The following is a 20,301-nucleotide window of genomic DNA, read 5'->3' as shown; positions in this document are numbered from 1 at the left end:
ACAAACAGCAGAAGAGAAAACAGAAGTGTGTCTATGTGTGCACAAAATGAGTCTGAACTGCTCATGGGGAAGACTTCAGGTTGTGATGCCACCGGATCTGCCGGCATCACCTTAGGCCACCGTTACTCCGTCTTGCCAGCAACCATCTTCATCTGCCAACCCTCTATGAAGAGATGGACACATCCTTGAGCATTTGGAATTGAATTGTGAATTTCTGTTCATGACTTATTGAAATTTCTACTCTGTTTACCCTTAAACATGTTAATGCAAAACACGCTGGAACTTCGGGGTTTTATTGTAGATGATTTGGACAAAGTCCAACGAACATAGTTTCTAACTGTGCTCTATTGTTTCGAAAAGGTTTGTACTAGTTCCTCAGGTTTAAGAGAACTATGCTCTCAGCAAAGCACTTACAGAAGGCTCTGCAGAGTCAGAGGGCTACTCTCCAGAACTGTAGGGATTTCCTGCAGAATCATAAAGTCACATATTCAACATTAATTCAGAAGCAATCAAACCACATACGACCTGAATCGATTTTCTGTAAATATTTTTAAAGAGCAGAAGTATAATCTGGAAATATTCAATTACATTTGAATTAAAATAAAATGAGATATCAAGAATTAATTTTCCCCCCAGTTGGATTCATAATATTATAGACATCCTTTAACTCAGACAAGCTCTGTTTATCTTCGGAGTAAAGTAAGACCCTGAGGATATTTTTTTTCCCCTGGATCTTCTGGATACCTGTATAGCACCAGAGATTGATTATGTTTAGATGCCATGGTAAAGCTCACTTATCACCAGCTCTGCTCACAAGCCAAACGTAGACCATCCACCAATTTCCTTTAAGGGGCTATTTCTCTCCCTAGAAATATTCAGGGCAAAGTGCTTGCAATAACTTCCTCACTAATCACTCACCACTTCTTCCCTCACACTCAGAGATACATAGGAGTAACATCATCAGCTTTTAATTATCCAGCCAAATAGAGGAAGCAATAATGGTCATTATTTGCAATCGTAGGTAAAGCAAAATCAAAATTGCATTTTAACACAGAACACGATTTGGGGGAGAGGTGAGAGGACCACAGAACGACAGTCAGATGACTTCCCAACAACTGATTGTCCTTTGGTTCTTACGTTTGTTTCCTAAGGTTTGTACACACTGACTCACCCAACAAACATCAATGGAAATTCTCTGGTAGGGAGTCCACAGAGAGAGGAACCAATGTCTATGAAGATTAATTCCCTCCAAGTTAAAGTGAACATCTTCGACAACTGGCATGGATATCCTCACTGAGTTCACACAAACATCTATACAGTGGCTTTCCCCCCTTTAATTGAAAGTAGATTCTCTTCTCATACAATATATCCTGATTACAGTTGCCCCTCCATCTACTCCTCTCAGTTCCTCCCCACCTCCCCTACCATCCAGATTCACTCACTTTCTGTCTCTCATTAGAAAAGAGCAGGCTTCCACAAGATAATAATAAGATAAAACACAATTAAGATAAAACAAAAAAACCATCATATCAAAGTAGGACAAGACAAACCAACAGAAAGAAAAGAGCCCAGAAAGAAGGCACAAGAATCTCATCCTCATACTCAGGAATCCCATAAAAACACGAAATTGGAAGCCATAATATTATACACAGAGGCCTTAGTGCAGACCTGTGCAGACGCTGTGCATGCTGCCTCAGTCCCTGTGAGTTCATAAGAACTTCGCTCATGTTGATTTAGAAAAACTTGTTTTCTTGGTGTCAACCATTCCCTCTAGGTCTTACACTCTTTCTGCCTCTTCTTCTGCTGAGTTCCTTAAGGTCTGAGGGGAGAAACTTGATGGAAACAACCCATTTAAGGCTGAGTGCACCAAGCTCTCTCTCTCTCTCTCTCTCTCTCTCTCTCTCTCTCTCTCTCTCTCTCTCTCTCTCTCTCTCTTTTTGTGTGTGTGTGTGTGCACGTGCGCGCATGCACATGCTCATGAAATGTCTGGTTTGGGGTCTTTATATTTGCCCACAGTGAATTTTAAGAAAGAGAAACCCTTTATGAGAGACTGTACTCACAAAAAAATCTCATTGGCACTCAGAACCCCACTTTTTGGTATATACATTCCACACATCCTTTCATCAGTTGTATGGGGCCTACATTTTAGGCCAAAGACTAAAAAGTCAAAGTAGAACAGCTTTGTCTTTCATTAACTAAGGTTTACTATCGTGTGGCTCATAGAAATATTAAAGACACAAGATTAAAGATATAAGTCCCTGCCCCGATTACCTTTAAATTTGCCATACACATACATATTTTACAAAAGTCTGTTGTTATAATTGGCAGATTTTGCCAGTAAAAGCCCCTAAAGTCACAAAATCAGTTACTCAGCTCAGCTCATCCTAATGGGGGAAGCAGATTTTAGAATTCCTTTATAGAGGGAGAATATGAAACCTAAAGTTATATAACTTGTGCAAAAAGAAAGAAGATTTAAAAATCTAGTTTTGTATGTTCCAGAGCCTTCTACTACAGGACAGCTACATGTGCTTCAATTTCGCCCAAGGGAACTCAGTCAACATTGTCATTTTCTATCACTTATCAGCAAGACACAGCACTGAGATTGCAAGATACATCAGCGATTAGCAAAAGTATCATCAGCCCTTCTCTTTGTGGCTGGACCACAGCTTAGCAAGGGCACAGCTTCGGACCTTGAGTGTTTCATTGGCAAGGGGCTCACCTTTGCTGTCTCAGCTTCTCCCTGCAGTCTCTTGGGGGTTCCTTTTTGGTCAGGCACCTTCTGGAAATTTTTGTTTTTAATGGACTGAGATTCTACACCTCCAGCTTCAATCTGCAGCTTAATTCCTTCAGCATGGGCAGGGTGATCAATGCCCCTCGGATTCAAACCACAGTGGAGAGCTAGGAGAGACGAATACATAGATCTCAGAAAACAAATCATACAGAGAAAGTGTCTGTGACAGAAAATATTTCATCAGGCCTAAGTGGGAAGAAACAAGGTTTCTGTGAGTTGAGAGGTGGTTTAATGACTGCGGGAAATAGCATAGGTGAGGAAAGAATATGGCATTGTGGGAAATCTTGAGCTTGGAAGCGAAAACCCAAATCCCTCAATTCCAAAGACTTCTGCTTTGAGCACATTGCTAATACCTGCATTACAGATGGAGTACCAGGTCAGGTAATGTCATTACTGCCTCCCGCTTAGCTATTTCAACCCTGCAGTCTAGTTTATTGCTCTGTCTTCATCTAGAACTTGCTCACACCCTACTGAAATCCTCTATTTATAAAACATCCATCCACTCAATCTGCCCTCTTAAATTTATTCTGCCAATATTTGGTGGGCATGTGTATACACCATTGTTGTGGTAGACTCTTTCAATGTGGACATAAACAACACAAATGGAACATTCTAAGAACTGTGCTGACAAATAAACTCACAATTCTTAAAAGTCATCAGTGCTACAAAATAGGAAAAGAAAAAAAGATGAAGGTGGGGACATTAGAGTACTCAAGCCCAGTAGCTTCAATTTTCCATCTTAGTCTCTGTATCTTCTGAAATGACTATCTCTACCAATGAAATATGGGGCTCATATTTTTATATATTTATTTGAAAAACATGGATACACTCCTCCTATGTACCCAATTTTATCTACGAAATAGCATTGAGTGTTATGAAAATCACATATTCCCCTAGACAAATTCTCACAAACCACCACTTTTGCACATGGGTCTGTATACTTGCATGTGTGCCCATGGCATCCATGTTCATGTGTTGTGGGATGTGTCATAAATAAAGTATTTCAGATCTCTGTGTTCCAGAACAATGAGATTTCAATTCTCATCCACATCACCAACTTGTTGATCTCAGATGGGTCAACGTCAAATACTAGATTCTCCCTTTTATCTCTGCTAAGACATTAATTCACTGACAATCACCCGTATTCCATCATCTTGAGCTTCCCCCTTTTCATTTTTCCTCTTTGGTCACCTTTTCCAGTATTTTTTCTCCCCTGCATTTGTCACTAGTCTTTCTAGCCAGGCTGCAGTCCCCACTCCTCTTACTGAGTTCTGAAGACTGTTTTATAGGGAGAATAATTTGAGAGAATACTTCCCAAGAGAAGGGAGGTCAGGCATTTCCTTCCTGTCCTCCACTTTCTTACTACCAGGTACCATTGACTCCCAGAGATTTTCATACAGGCAGCACCCAATCTGAACATGCCCCAAACCTGACTTCAGTTTTCTTTTTTTCAATTGTATTTTATTTTATTTTAATTGATTTTTATTGAGCTCAACATTTTTCCTCTGATTCCCTCCTTGTCTCTCTCATCCCCTTCAATCCTCTCCCAAGGTCCTCATGCTCCTAATTTACTTAAAAGACCTTGTCTTTTTCTACTTCCCATGTAAATTAGATCTATGTATGTCTCTCTTAGGGTCCTCATTGTTGTCTAGATTATCTGGGATTGCGGTTTGTAGGCTGGTTTTCTTTGCTTTATGCTTAAAATCCACTTATGAGTGAGTACATGTGATCATCGTCATTCTGTGTCTGGGTTACCTCACTCAAAATGATGTTTTCTAGCTCCATCCATTTGCCTGCAAAATTCAAGAAACATCTGCCTGTTGGTTTCCCCAAAGTTGAGGAGTCATTCATGACTTCACTCTCCCCAAGATTCACCACAATCCCTCCCACCTCCCACCAAAACTATTAGCCGGAACTCAAATAAAAGCTCAAATGCATTCCCAGTTCCATTTCCATTGTCCCCACTGTACAGCAAGGCATGCATCAGATGCTTAGATCAACAACCTAATTCATCTGCTCCTTCTTGTCCTTTAAGTCCCAGGAACATAAATGCTGTGTCTATCATGTCACCAGACTCCTTTCCTTAAAGCGTTTTAGTGGCCTCGTTTCACACTCAGGTAATTCAGAAAGCTTCATGTTCTTCAACAAATCCTATTGTTATCTGTCTACATTGACCTTCCCAGCTTCTCTACCCACACCCAATATCCCTTGATCATCATGTTTTGTTCACTTGATTCCTTTTTCTCTTCATCAAGTTCTTTCCCAACTCGAATATCTGTGCCTCTTTCTTTGCTTAAAATGTTCTCCATTATTCTCCTACTTAGCCTTTAAGTTTTTGCCTTTAATGTGAATTCTCTATGTACCCTTTTCTAATACTGATTTTTACCCTTGCACCTGTGACCTTCCCTGGCATACCAGGTACCTTGGCGAATAAATACCCAATAATCTAAACCATATGACTGAAAGGAAGATCATAGGCATGCAATTTCCTGCCATTTTATATAGATATTATTAGTGCATTTCTCTTCCCCTAGTTTTAGTTTCCCCCTAAAAGCAATGAACAGTCCTATCACAAATTTAAGCACTCGGGAAGTATCAGTTCATGTGCCCTCCCTCAGGCTTTGTTCTGAACCTCAAATGATATTCATGAAAAACTCTGCCAGACATAATTATATTCATTTTTCAGATAAGGGAAATGAGGCTCAAAAGGGTTATGGTCACAAAAGGTCACACAGGTGTCTTCAGAAGGTCACAAAGATCAAGGATCATTTGGAATGCACACGATTTTAAGTTAGAGATGAGCATATCCAAACGAGATTAAATAGAAAGGAAACTTGTAAGCTTTTATAATGGAAAGTTCTGTCTAAGTACAAGTCCCAAGCTAGCTGAGTTTGTGGCTCAAGAATCCTCTAAAGGACCTTGAGCCCCCTCCCCATCTCTCCATGTTGCTATTGGTAGCATTTCCTTTATCCTACACATAGAGACCCTTAGCTACATGCTTCAGATATCAACCTTGAATAAGAGAGAACTTAGGCATTGTTCTTTCCCCCAAATCATCTTCTAAACTTTAATCCTTTCCTACTGGCTGAAAGGGAATCACATGTTCATTATTGAACTGAAAACCTTGATGCGACCAACTGAAATTCAACTGCCCCCAGTTTCCCCAATACTTACTGCTGCTACTCAGTAGAGTCAGAATATAATGAAGATTGGAGAACAAGCTACAAGGTTCAAATTACAGTGATAGAAAGAGAACCTGTAAGAGCATGAAACTAATTACTGTTAATATCAATCAGTTTTTACATCTCCAAAGACTAGCTGACTTAAAATGAATATTCAATTACATATCCTAAAATTGTGATTATACCAAAAAGGTGTGCTTCTGTAGGGAGATAGCAGATTCACATGGGATGAAATTAGACATGAATGAGGGAGAGAAAAATGCCCAGCTTTGATCTTTCTCTTCCAGCATGATTCCCTGTTGCTTTCTGCATTGAAATTCAGGGTGTGGGAATATCACTGAACTGCTATAAGCTTCCATCACCTCAGATTTTCTCACTCTATCACCTCCCACCAAATGAGGCTCCCATACTCTCTTCATCTAGTCTCATGGGTCCCTCCCTTAGAAAGAAGTTTTATTCTACCTGTGCACTAATCTAAATTTTCACCTTCCTCTTGAGAGGCAGGTGCATCTGAAGGGAAGATGATGTCTTCCAAATGGAATCTTAACACCATGATAGATACATACACACTTGTGGTGAACATTTCCCATGCAAATTGTTTTTTAACAACGAGGTTCTTTCTAACATACATTTTGGATTTGGACTCTTCATTTTGAAATGTTCAATGCTAAGACATTAAATAAAAGTCATAAGCAGGAAAACCTTTAGGTAAAGAATTCAAGCTTTCTATGTCAGTTCAATAACTAGAAACTTGTTAAGCAGAGGAATATTTGAGAAAAATCAAAGAAACATGAAGGGTGTCTCAAAGCTGAACCCCGAGCAGCTGAGCCCATTAAATTGAGTAAATAACTTCAGTGAAAACAAGCAAGGGTAGTGATGAAGACAGAAATGAGAAAGCAAAAGGGGATGATTTGTACATGATGGGCAGAGATGAAGGTTACACCTTAGAGGAGGCCACTGGAACATCGCTTGATTTGTAAATATCAGGGACATGAAATTTCAGGGAAAACAAAACTGTCTGTCAGAAATACTTTTAAATAAATAAGTCCAAGAGCAAAAAAACTAAATTAATGCTATGTTTGCAGTCAAGGAGGGAACAGCTATGGTAGATTTAAGTATTTGTGTGATGAATAAGGCTACGTGTATAGAAAGTCAAGAAACTCTTGTTTATAGACTCTCTTATACTTTGAACATCAAATATTTTCCTAGTGGAGAAAACTTTACTACTGATTTAAGGCATGACTGCTTAAAAAGAGGAGAATTCTGGCTCATTCTACAGCTGAGCAAATGTTTCATTTCTTAAATGTATAGGATATGCAGTGCTTGAGTTTTGAGAGTGGAGATAATGATGCTAAATATGAGATGGTGCATATCTGCTCTCCTAGAATCTGCAACTGTGGTTGGAGAGGCAGACACACCTATGTGGTGGATATGTGTGTGTGTGTGTGTGTGTGTGTGTGTGTGTTGTGTATTTTTTCTTGGGCATTCAGTTCCTTCTGAGAATAGGCATATGAGGCAGTGTAAGCAAAGGATTATTGCTGAAGGAGATGTCTTGGTTGACATGTATGCCAAGTAGGCTGACTTCCCAAACAAGGGAGCTGATATTACAAAGAGTGCCTAACATGAGCCAATATCAAGAAAATATGAAAGTCTAGGTCGATGCTGGGGATTACAAAACAAAAGAGTGATATTGGTAAACAGAAAGGTGAAACCATCTAAATGTCCCTGGATGGAGCAAGGGCTGGTAAAAATGTGACAAATGAAATGGAATTGTAATTTCGTCTTCAACATGAATAAGGTCTTGAGAGAAGAAAATGACATGGATGAACACTGAGGAAATTATGCTAATGACATGAGTCTGTCACAAAGGACACACAAAGCTCTGGGTAGTGACTCACGCCTACAGTTCTAGTTCTTGGATGACTGCGGCAGGAGAACCGTCATGAGTTTGAGGCCCAGGCTTCATAATGAATTTCAGGTCAGCCTGAAGTACAGAATTCAACCTTGTCTCAAGAAAACCAAAAGAGAATAAAAAGATAAAAATTGTATGAATATTTAGAACAAATCTCACATGAATCCACTTTTATTAGAGCCCTCAAATCCACAAAGTTCAAAAATGAAACAACTATTACCCAGGGGCTGGGGTAGAAGAGAAGGTGTGTGGGGTGGTAATAGTTACTTAGTATGAATTTCTTATATACCGCAAGACACTTAGAAGGACTGGAATTACATTTTACCATAATAACCATTTTAAAAAAGTAAACAACAAAAAGCTCACCATGCTCACTCCCACTTCTACCCATTATGTCATTAGAAAGTAAAGTTCTCAAGCAATTGTTATTCGAAGGCTTCAGACTTTGTCAGTAACCTCACTGTTATTCTCAGAGAGTACATGAATTTTTTTTTATTATGGATTCTATGCACACGCACATGTGTGTGTAGTGTGTGTGTATACATACATACATATGGAAAGAAAAAAACAGCTCAACAATACTTTAGAACTTTCTGGAAAAGGAATCACCACCACACTAGGTTCCATCCAAACTGGGCTGCCAATTGCTTCAAAGCAAGCTGAGTCTTTTTTTTTTTCTTTTTCTTTTTTTTTTTTTTTTTTTTTTTTTTTTTTTTTTTTTTTTTTTTTTTTTTTTTTTTTTTTTTTGAGACAGGTCTTTTCTTTGTAGCTTTGAAGTCTGTTCTGGAACTCGCTCTGTATGCAGGGCTGGCCTTAACTCACAGACATCCACCTGCTTCTGCCTCCTAAGTGCTGGGATTAAAACCCTGCACCACCACCACCTGGTACAAAGTTGGTCCTTTAAGAGCTGCACCTCTCGGAATGCTATTTAGATGTGAATTAGATGACAGCAGCAATCAAGGAAGTACTAGGCTCATTTTGTCTTCTCCCAATGATATGTAACGATAAAGATAGATAGATAGATAGATAGATAGATAGATAGATAGATAGATAGATAGATATAGATATATAGATACAGACATAGATATAGGAATGAGAAGAATCACAAGACATACCATATCACTACACTGATTTATAGCATACTTTGCCAAGAAGTCTTTCAAATTCCCAATCCTTCCTAACTCCAGACATCTCACATGAAACAAAAACAAAAAGAAATGGAGCTTTGTTCATGTCCAAAACTTCCATATTCTGACAAAGCTGCCTTAAACAGAGACAATGAGCAAACATTTCCCATAAAACCACAGGGTAAATGGCTCAGTAGCAGCACTTCCACTAGAGACGCCTGAAATGTGTGTGCTGCCCCGCCTTGGCCGGACTAATATCTCTACGCAGCACTCTCTGGTATTATCTGAATGGATAACCCCTTCAAGCAGTATTAATGCTGTCTTCTTTCCACTGTGAAGCCTTAACTGAGCTTGCACTCAGTGTATTTACCCAAACAATGCTGACAATCCACATTTTTTCTTATTAGAAGATCGGAATGTGTGTCTGCGTGTACGTGCTGTGAATCACAAGCTTTTATAACATGACCGCCCAGACTACCATAGTTCCCAGGAGATACCAACTACACTTTATTGAGCTTTACACACCCAGTGCCTGGCCAAATAACCAATTTAACAGTAGATACTGAGTCATTGTTTAAAGAAAAGACTCGACATGATGGAATGATTCTGATTCAATCCTACTCATTCTGGTTGCCTTCTGAATAACTTGTGTGTTTTTCAGAACAGCAAATAAAGGTTGCTTCCAAACTACCTGTCCAATTCACAGAAATGACAGAACTACAGAACTATTTTTGATATGCTTGACTATCATCTGCAGAATGAGGATGTTCTTGTTCATTTTTATTCCCAAAGAGCCTAAATAGCTATAGATAGCTGCACCCAATAAATGTTGTCATGTGAATGAATGGTCTTAGAAATAAAGATATTACGATCCCTATCATTAGATTCTAGAATTGAGGTAGCCTGTTTCAAATTGCAATGTGCGTGTCTTGTTTCTAGCTGGAGATGAAGTCCCTGAACAAAACAGCCTTTCTGTCACACCTCTCTCCATATAAGATACACAGAGTAGATACTCTACAAATATCAGTTTAAGTAACTATGAGTCAGTCATTCTGGATTTAAATTCAGTAGAATCTTTCTAGCAGAAAGAATCTGCTCATCACACATGTTCTTAGTTGTAGACACCTGGACATACAAACACATTTCCAGAACTTTTCCCTTTCATCCACTCCAAAGCCTGCCTCAATTTCCCAGCCACCCTTGAAGCCACATGTGACCATGGGCAGATGCCAGAGCAGAGGACATGAGAGCAGGAGTTTGAGGGGAGGGAAAAGTACCAGAAGGGACACATGAGGACATCGTTTGATACTCGTTTTCCCTCTTCCCTTTACCTGGAATTCAAGGGAAGTCTAGAATGGCTGCATACCTGAGAGGTGGTCAAGAGACAAACAGTCACATTGGCTGACATCTTTGAGAGAATCAGACTTTGTCCCTAAATACTAACCCTTCAAACTTCAGAGCACAGGAGAAAAACAGTCGCCTGCTTGTGGTGACACTGCGAGTCAAATCGTGGGCAATTTTTATGAGGCTTGCAGAGTGCATTACTCCATTTTAACAACAGTAGATGACCGCTGAGCTCTCCCGAAAAGAGGGGGAAAAAAGGCAAAACTGGCCCTGGGACAATATTCTGGTCCAGGTTTTATCCTTTCATCATGACTCAGAAGCTGGATAAAGCACAGGAATAACTTACAAGAAAGAGGCATATGAAAGATATCGTTATAGAAAACATCAGTTATCAGAGACAGAATCGATGCAGGAAGCACTGTGAAGATGTGAGAGCAAAAGCATTTCTTCTTTGTGACTGTGTGTCACCAACGATAGTTCCTAGATAATTCGTGGATGTTTATCATAAATCATAAGGTTTATGTACACAGGTACCTGAATACCAAGAGTTAAATGTGAAAATACTTTTGTTCAACTAATAGCACAGTGTCTCTTTGGGCAAAATATCCTAACCAGTAAGCGTCTACCATGCTAGGGAGAAGGAGAGCAAGGTATGTCAATCAAATCCAGCCTACTTTGCTGCTATCTGGCCAGTGACCAAAGAATAATTCACATTTTAAAATGGTTGTAGGGGCTACAGAATTGGCTTGGGCAGTTAAGAGCAATGGTTGCTCTTGAAGAGAATCCTGTTTGAAATTCCCAGCACCCACATGGTGGGTGGCTCACAACTGACTGCTGACTCCAGTCCCAAGGGATCATACACTGTTCTGACATGGTACACATACATACACACAGGCAAAAACAAAACAAAACAAAAAAAACAAAGCCTCATACACAAAATAATAAATCTAAAATTACTGAGAAAAAACAAAATGGATATTTTGTAACACATGAGAATATTAAGAAATTCAAATTTGGATGTCTATAAGTAAAGTTTTACTGGAACACAGCCATGCTCTTGTATTCAAGTATTATCCATTTGCTTTTGTGCTACAATTGCAGAAATGAGTTAAAACAGAGACAGTGTTCCCTAAGGACTGAAATATTGACTAGCCTTCTTTTTGAAGAAAATTTTGACTTTTGTTCTAGAGTAGAGTGTAGCTCTACCCTGGAGAATGATGGGGTATAAATACCCAATCTCTATACCCTAGTAACAACACTGAGGAATTTCTGAGTCTTTCCAAGTCTTCAATTTCATTCTCTCCCATCTCCAGGCAATTCAAAGTGAGCCTAATTTTATCACTTGTGTCAGGATATGAGGAACCAGAATGTGATTTACAAAACTCTCCTCTTGTGAGCTAAATCTAGGTTACCACACATACGCTGAAGCTTCAAACTTGCACACACAAGCAGAATTCCTTTTCTCTGTACTAGAACAGCAGTGCTAAGATATACAACTGCCAGAAAAGTAACGAAGCAGCACGGAACAGTGGATGCATTCATCCTCAGAACATCTAAGTAACTGGTGATGAAAGAAAGGACCAAGAAGACAGAACATATCCCATCAATGAAAATAAAAGCAAAGAAATAGCATGAAGACTCATGAAACACAGCAGCTGTCCTCACATGGGCTAATTGGTTTTACGTCAATTGGATACAAGCTAGAGTCATTGGAGTGGAGGGAGGCTCAATTGAAAACAATGGCTAAGACCTGGCTCTAAGCGTGCCTAAAGGTCATTTCCTTAATTAGTGATTGATGCAGGAGGTTCTAGCCCATTATGGGTTGTTTCATCTGCACATGGTGATCCTAAGGTTTATAAGAAAGCAGGATGAGCAATATATGAACAACAATCCAGTAAGCAGCACTCCTCCATGGCCTCTGCATCAGCTGCTGCCTTCGGTTTCCTGCTGTGTTTGAGTTCCTATCCTGACTTCCTCCACTGATGAACTACAATGTGTCCTCATAAATCAAAGGCCCTCCCCAACTTGCTTCAGCCATGGTGTTTCTTCACAGTAACAGTAACCCAAAGATGATACCCATGTATCCAATGGTAGGCCTGGCCACACTCATGTGGCTTTTGGATCTGAGTCAAGATGACTCTACATCCCTACCAGTTGTTCACACCACACGCAGCTGTGTGATGACAATGTCCCTTCTGAAGCACATGATACACACTCACTCTGTTTTCTTTTTGTCTACAGAGACAATTTCGTCTTTCTTGAATAGATTCTTATCATCAATGTTATTCTTAAAAGACTACCAAGACTACCTAATTGTGATGACTGCATCAAATATTCACCCATATTAGCCAGTATATCTGGACTAGACAATCTAAATATGGTATTTTAGCATCGATAAATGGAGTGGGGAAAGTTTATACAATCACCGAGAGGCAAACATTAAATATTTTCATTCATAAAAAAGACATAATGCTAAATACTGAGGTATCTATCTTATTAGAATAGGGATGTGGATATTTTACTGTGGGAGTGAGAAATGAACTACATCACTTCACTCTGAAATATTTAACGATGACATATGAAGCGTATTTCATACTGTGCACTATTTATAGATAGATGATGAATGGATAGAGAATAGCTATATAAATAATACATGATAGATAGAAAGATGATAGATAGACAGACAGGTAGGGAAAGAGAGAGAGGCCCAAATTTGTTCAACCAACATGTATTATTTGTTTATGAAATGATGCTTCTTCATAGGTATCCTACTCTGTTTTGTGTTAAAGTTATCTCATAAAATAAAACCCAAACTGGTAGACACTACAAATAAGGCAAACATAAGACTGAAGAGGAGACAAGGCAGACCATATAAAGATCTGACAACTAGAGAAATAGTGTGGATGTGAATTCCTTTACCTATCTTTCCCTCACATATTGAAGACTCCAAGCAGAAGGAGCCCAGGCAAAAAGACATGGCTGAAGCTTAGCAACCAAGCTGCCAGGAAAGGGAGAGTCTAGAAGGATGGAAAATGTTTAGACATAACTCTTCTACTCTGGAATGAGGGAAAATAATGTAACCCCACTATCCATTCTAGTAACAGCTGAGGAGAGTGACCTTCTACCCTCACTCAGTTGAAACAAGGTACTCGAACATATTAAGGAGGTAGTTAGTTCCCACATGAGATGACTTTAATGAGATCTAGTGTCTCATGACATGAACTGAAAATATCTATTTTCAATGACAATGAAACTGCCCATAACCAAGAATCAAAGGATCTCAGAAGGAAAAATGATATTCAGTGGATGACAGCACCAAGATTATCATGGTGTGAAAGTATTGGGTAAGGATTTTAAAGCAGACATCTCACGCTTCTATGAGAAACTACTTCTGGTAGCTTGAAGATAAAGTGTCCCCCATAATCTCATAGTGAGTGGCTCTATTAGGAGGCATAGTTTTGTTGGAGGAGGTGTGCCAATGTGGGGGTGGGCTTTGAGGTTTCCTGTGCTCAGGATAACCATCCAGTGTCTCAGTCAACTTCCTGTTACCTGCAAGATGTAGGACTCTCAGCTATTTCTCCAGCATCAAGTCTGCCTGTATTTCACCATTTGCCCCACCATGATGATAATGGACTGAACTTCTAAAACTGTAAGGGAACCACACCTTAAACTAAATGTTTTCTTTATAAAAGTTGCTGTGGTCGTGGTATCTTTTCACAACAACAGAAAACTTTAAGATATCACTCTTTACCCAAATGGAAAAAATAGAAAGCTCCAATGAAGGAAGAGAAAATACTTGTAAAGAAATAGACAAAATAAAGAACAAATTAAAATATGAGAGCTGAAAAAATATAATAATTAGAAGGTTATTAGAAGTTATGGGTAGACTGGGCAGTAAAATGGAGGGAATAAGGAACTTGTAAGAAGAATGTTGAAGTCACTATTGGGGTAATCAAAAGGTGGGGTACTTTGCTTTTTATTTATCTGATATTTTTTAAATTGAAAAATTAATATTTAATAGATGCTGCTTATTGCATATGGATTAACTTTTAATGTTTATAAGAACAATAAAGGCACTAAATAACCTTTATAGTTACAAGTGAATTTGACATATTGAGTCATCTTCATTGAACACAAGGAGAGTATAAGCTCGACTACTGTCTTGTAATATATGCATTTAAATATAGACAGGCACAGCATGTTTCTATACAACAGTAATTATAATGTCATCTTACTTTTGACCCTTGCATTGTTATTCTGTTGGTAATACAAGATATTAATAAGGCAGCTGTCATCTAACATGCATTCACTGAATGCCTATACTTTATCTGTATTCCATTACTCTCCTTCCCTGATGAGGCAACATTAGGAATTAGCAGTTCTAATGGGCGTTAAATAACGATATTGACCAATTGTTTCTAAGGATACACGTAGGAAAGAATTATAAAAGGAATTCCTAAATGAACAGTACAAACTAAAGTGAAATTCAGCTGAGAAGCAAGAAGGGAAAAATAATAGCTTTACATATATCTATAAACATATACACATACACAAATGCATATATATATCATGTATGTTTATATGTTATACAAACACACACATAATACATATATTCATTTCTAGGAGCTGAAGAATGGGGGTTCCAAGTAGTGACAAAACAGAGTCCTTAACGTCTTCTATAGATTTTAGCAGCAAGGTGACCCCCAGATAATTAAAAATACAAATGTGACCCTAGCATAAAAACTCTTTGCACGTTACTACCTGATACTTTAGGAAGAGGAAAGCAAGCAGTAAAGGACTGAAATGTATATAATAAGGCTTTTCATCTCTAGTGCGGAGAGAGATACTCAAAGAAGGTAGACCCAAAGATGAGACGCAGAAGGATTGAGGTCACCAGGAAACCAGAACCGCGACAACAGTCAGCAGTTGACTTAATTTTATTTCAGTACAATTTTAAATTCCTTCCCTCCGAAGTGCCATGTAACTGTGGCTGCTGTCCTTGCTAAGCATCTTCATCATCACAAGGAGTGCTACTGGACTGCCCAAGCTTGAGGGTCATCGGTGGCTCCTCTGCCTTAAAATCAACGTGCTTGTTCCATAAATGCTACGTTGACAGTAATGAAAAGGAAAATGAGGTCAGAGATGAGCTTAGCTCATGTTTTTAGAGTTGTTTCAAATCATCTAAGTAGTCATATCTATGCCTTAAAGATAAGAGAAAATGATTATAATGCTTTAACAAAGGATGTAACAAAACATTCATCCCTTTGGAAATAAACAGGCTTTGTAAACTGCCTATTCTTTCAGAGACACTTCAGACATGGTTTTGTAGAAGCCAGTGACTTCCTGTCTAGGTACTTCATACAACTCTCAGATTTTTGAATAATCTATCCCACCTGATTGTTTCTTTCACAAATCACAGGTATTTTGTGTTACAAGCTTTTAGAGACCCTAGATTATGTTGGAAGGGGAAAGAGATAAAACTGGGGTTCACAGATAAATCAGCTCTGGTAAAGCTCAGTTCCCTAAAATGACAGCTTTTCAACAACAATCCAGAAAGAGCAGGAACATGGGGCACAGTTGTCACTGGCCATCAGCAAAACAAAAAGTAGTTTGCTCTTTGAGTCTTCTACTCAAAAAATGGCTAGGCCTGTTTTGTTTCTCACATCACCTTCCCTGCATTTTTTGGAGTTAACTGTGTCTTTTATGAAGTCAAACCAGAAAAATGTAGGGCTCAATAAAAATCAATAAAAAATAATTAAAAAATAAAATAAAATAAAAAAGGGAAAAAAGAAATGGTAAGTGTATCTTACATACATATGAATTTTAAGCTTATCAAAAAAAAACTCCCAGCTATAGAAACTATATGTGTTCTCCTATCAAAAGTGCCACTGAAAAGCAAGAGTCTGGACATTATTTTGCTCTTAAAGAAAAGCAGGCTGACCAATAGCTGCACTGTGGGTGACAGAGGAGCAAAGAGGGCAGCAGTAGCAGTGAGTGCTGCAAAACAAGGAATGACGACAGGATGGGAATTAAGAAATGTCAGGATTACTTCCACCACCACCACCCCCAAATATCGGAAAAGGCTTCACAGGAACCTAATATTACAAATTAGTGTGAAAATGAACTCAGGTTTCCAAGTTCCTAACATAGGAAGACACTAAGCAAAGGAGCCAATTTCAAAGAAGGTACAGAAGGGTGAGGGGATGTCTGTAGGGAAGAGCAAGTCACGTAGAACCTATAGTACATTAATAGAAGTTATGGCAGGGAAGTGGCCTGTGGTGGTATATCTCTTAATCCCAGCATTATGAGGTAGAGGCAGGTGGAGCTATGTGAGTTCAAGGCCAGCCTCGTCTACATAGTTAGTTCCAGGACAGTCAGGAAAAAGAAAGAAAAAAAGAAAAAGAAGAAAAGAAAAAAAAATCAATCATGGAGCCAGTGGGGGAAGGAGCTTTTGATAGGGATGTGTTACAGTTTGTGTCTCTGTTACAGTTCATACAACACTGATCAGAAGCAGCTTTGGGAGGAAAGGGTTTATGTGGCTAATGGGTTATGGTCCATCACTGAGAGAAGCCAAGACTGGGACTCAAGACTCAAACTGAAGCTGAGACCATGGGCAAACACTGTTTACTGGCTTAGTGATCATGGCTTTTTTAGGCAGCTTTCTCATACAATGTAGGACCACCTGTCCGGGGTGGCACCTCCCACTAAGGTCTGGGCCCTATTTTATCGATCACTAATCAATAAAACCCCATAAACATGCTTCCAGGACATTCGAAAGGGATCAATTTCTCAACTGCTGTTTTCCTTTCCCAAGAGACTCCAGTTTATGTAGAATTGACTAAACTAACCAACACAGCCCAAATAACCCCAGCAGCACAAACACTGAGAGAAACAATTAATAAATGGGACCTCCTGAAACTGAAAAGCTTCTGTAAAGCAAAGGACATGGTCAACAAGACAAAACAACAGCCTACAGAATGGGAAAAGATCATCACTAATCCCACATCAGGCAGAGGTCTGATCTCTAAAATATACATAGTACTCAAGAAATTGGTCATCAAAAGAACAAATAATCTAATAAAAAATGGAGCACAGACCTAAACAATGAACTCTCAACAGAGGAATCTAAAATGGCTGGAAATGTTCAACATCCTTAGTCATCAGAGAAATGAAAATCAAAACAACTCTGAGATTCCATCTTACACCTTTAAGAATGGACAAGATCAAAAACACTGATAATAACTTATGCTGGAGAGGTTGTGGGGTAAAGGAAACACTTCTGCATTGCTGGTGGGAATGCAAGCTGGTACAGCCCCTTTGGATGTCAGTTTGGTGATTTCTCAGAAAATTAGGAAACAGCCTTCCTCAAGACCCAGCAATACCACTTTTGGGTATATATCCAAAGGATGCTCAATCGTGCCACAAGGACATGTGCTCAACTATGTTCATAGCAGCTTTGTTTGTCATAGCCAGAACCTGGAAACAACCTAAATGCCCCTCGACCAAAGAATGGATAAGGAAAATGTGGTACATTTACACAATAGAGTACTACACAGCAGAAAAAATAATGACAGCTTGAATTTTGCAGAAAAAATGGATGGAGCTAGAAAACATCATTTTGAGTGAGGCAACCCAGACACAGAAAGGCAAGTATCACATGTACTCACTCATAGGTGGTTTTAAACATAAAGCAAAGAAAACCTGCCTACAAATCATAATCCCAGAGAACTTAGACAACAATGAGACAATGAGGACACTAAGAGAGATATACATAGATCTAATCTACATGGGAAGTAGAAAAAGACAAGATTTCCTGAGTAAATTGGGAGCATAGGGCCCCTGGTGGAGGGCTGAAAGGGAGGGGAGAGGCAGAGAGTGGAGCAGAGAAAATGTAGATCTCAATAAAAATCAATTTTTAAAAAAGTACAAGATCCTGGCTTATGTCTGGTTGGAGAAGAGGGGTAATGGAAATTTGACAGAAAAATAATATAGGCGTCATTGCTTTGAGCAAGTAGGGCCCTGGGCATTAGCATAAGAAATTTGGAATCCTTTCTCTCTGAACAATTATGTAGTCATTAAATATTTCAAGCAGGAAAAAAACCTTAGCTCATGTTGTTTCAGTAGAAGGCATGAATAAACACACAGCGACAATATTCACGTTCAGTATGCTGCTACATGAGCATCCTTCAAGACGAGGTATGCATATTAAGATGTCACTCTTTATAGCTGAGAGTGTAGCTTGGTGGCAGAACATGCACTGAACATGAGCAGGCCCTGGGCTATGTCTCTGCCTCCACCCTAAAATCATAACAAAATTCTGTTGCATTCTAGACCTCAATTCCCCACTCTGGACTCTCAAAACACACATTACTTGGGGTAGCGCCTCATAACATCATCTTTCTAAAGAGCATCAATAACTGTGCTCCTTTATATGCTAAGTCCACAAGGACATCTAATTAATTATGGCCAGCATATATTCCAAAGCCCTTATGCCCCCACCTTACAGCTGAGCCCTGGTGAGTATGTATCCCATGGAAACTTTAATCACAAATAGTTGCACGCTCAGCTATAGGATAACCAAAGAAACAAAACCACCAGAAAGCAGCAAAGAACATGATGGCGTATTTAAGAAAGATTTATATTCCCACTTAGCTTTTCAAATCAGATGAGGTTTCTAAAACAGCCTAGCAGTTGTCTCATTGGTCTAGGTTTTCTTGGCTGGTGTACAATAGCAAACAACAAAAGACTAGAGAATCCACGCTCAAAGATTAGCCATTCACTTTATGGTGGTGTAAATTATTTCTAAGCATGCATCCAGTCACTTCTCAATATGACGGCCATTACAACATTGTAAACACCAACTGTTACTATTTAGCTGGATCCTTAAGAAGGGAGGTGCGGGGAGCAGGAGTCAAGAACACACAGCTCCATTTGAGAAAAACTCTAGCAACTCAACTATTCGCACCCATGGCTGTTGCTACGGCTGCTGTTGTTGCTGCTATCAGAAGTCATGAAGGGGGCATCTCTCGGTGTCCTTGTTTTCATTTCAGCTAAGGCCTCCTTTTGGTGCGACTTTGCATCTTTAATCAGGCAACTGAACTGGCTACTTCCATTAACTCTATTAATACTCTCACCGCTTGCCTTAAACGATAACTTCCCTCAACACTCCCATCCACTTATGAACTACTTCTTAGTTTTCTAAAGCTAAGAAGCCATTTAAAGTGTAAGTTTAAGGTGTAGATAGATGTACGTGGACACTATTCCAAACACTTTTCATGCTATAGTAGTGATTTTATGTGCCCCTGGCCATGATATTAATTTGGCCAATGGTTTTGAGTGGACAGGAAGAAATAGAGAGCTTAAACAACACCTCTTAGGCATTTGTGAGGGGCAGAGAAAGGTCATGCTCATGGGAGTGCTGGCCTTCAAATGCCTGGAAGTCAGGCCAGTGAGTGTTGTATACCTATTCCCTCTGAATGGGAATATTCTCTTTTGGGGTAAGGGAGCCTTGAAAGAGTTAATTAAGATTGAGTGAGGCCCTAAGGGTGCATCACACTAATCAAATATGGCAGGTGTCCTCATAACAAGAGGCTACCTGAAGCCAAGAAGAAGCAAGCTTAGGGAAAATAGAAGCCCACTGACAATATACATTCCATGAGACACAATGAAAAATGTTGATCAAGCCTTTTGAAGTCTAAATCTACAGGAAGGTGTCTAAGGAAGGGAGGCCAATCTGAGCATCTTACCTGAGCCTTGAGGCTTATGTTATATTTCCTAAGCTGTACAATACAAATAACATGCATTATGTCAAACAAAATCTAATCTCTTGTGGTCAAAAAAGTCTTCAGCTGTTGGCACAGTAGCTCATCTCCTGTATTAGGTAAGAACTTTGATATTTATCAATACCAAGAGCTGGATGCCTCTGCAGGGTTTGAAATGAATATA

At 39.2% G+C, this 20,301-nt stretch overlaps 1 protein-coding gene across 3 annotated transcripts in view; it reads right to left on the bottom strand.

The window, feature by feature from the left end:
* Samd12 (sterile alpha motif domain containing 12) overlaps window positions 1-20,301 on the bottom strand; it is a 364,536-nt gene that overhangs the window by 322,585 nt on the left and 21,650 nt on the right. For all 3 annotated transcript variants that reach the window (XM_050145134.1, XM_050145135.1, XM_050145136.1), the window contains exon 2: window positions 2,720-2,898. In XM_050145134.1, the coding sequence (XP_050001091.1) occupies window positions 2,720-2,898 (179 nt within the window). The remainder of the gene's footprint in view (window positions 1-2,719; window positions 2,899-20,301) is intronic.

Source organism: Alexandromys fortis, unplaced genomic scaffold, assembly GCF_014885135.2.
Source record: "Alexandromys fortis isolate MF-2015 unplaced genomic scaffold, M_Fortis_MF-2015_v1.1 scaffold_2_1_26212458, whole genome shotgun sequence".
Lineage (NCBI taxonomy): Eukaryota > Metazoa > Chordata > Mammalia > Rodentia > Cricetidae > Alexandromys > Alexandromys fortis.
The sequence above is the reverse complement of the archived record's forward strand: the minus strand, read 5'-3'. Positions and strand labels throughout refer to the sequence as shown.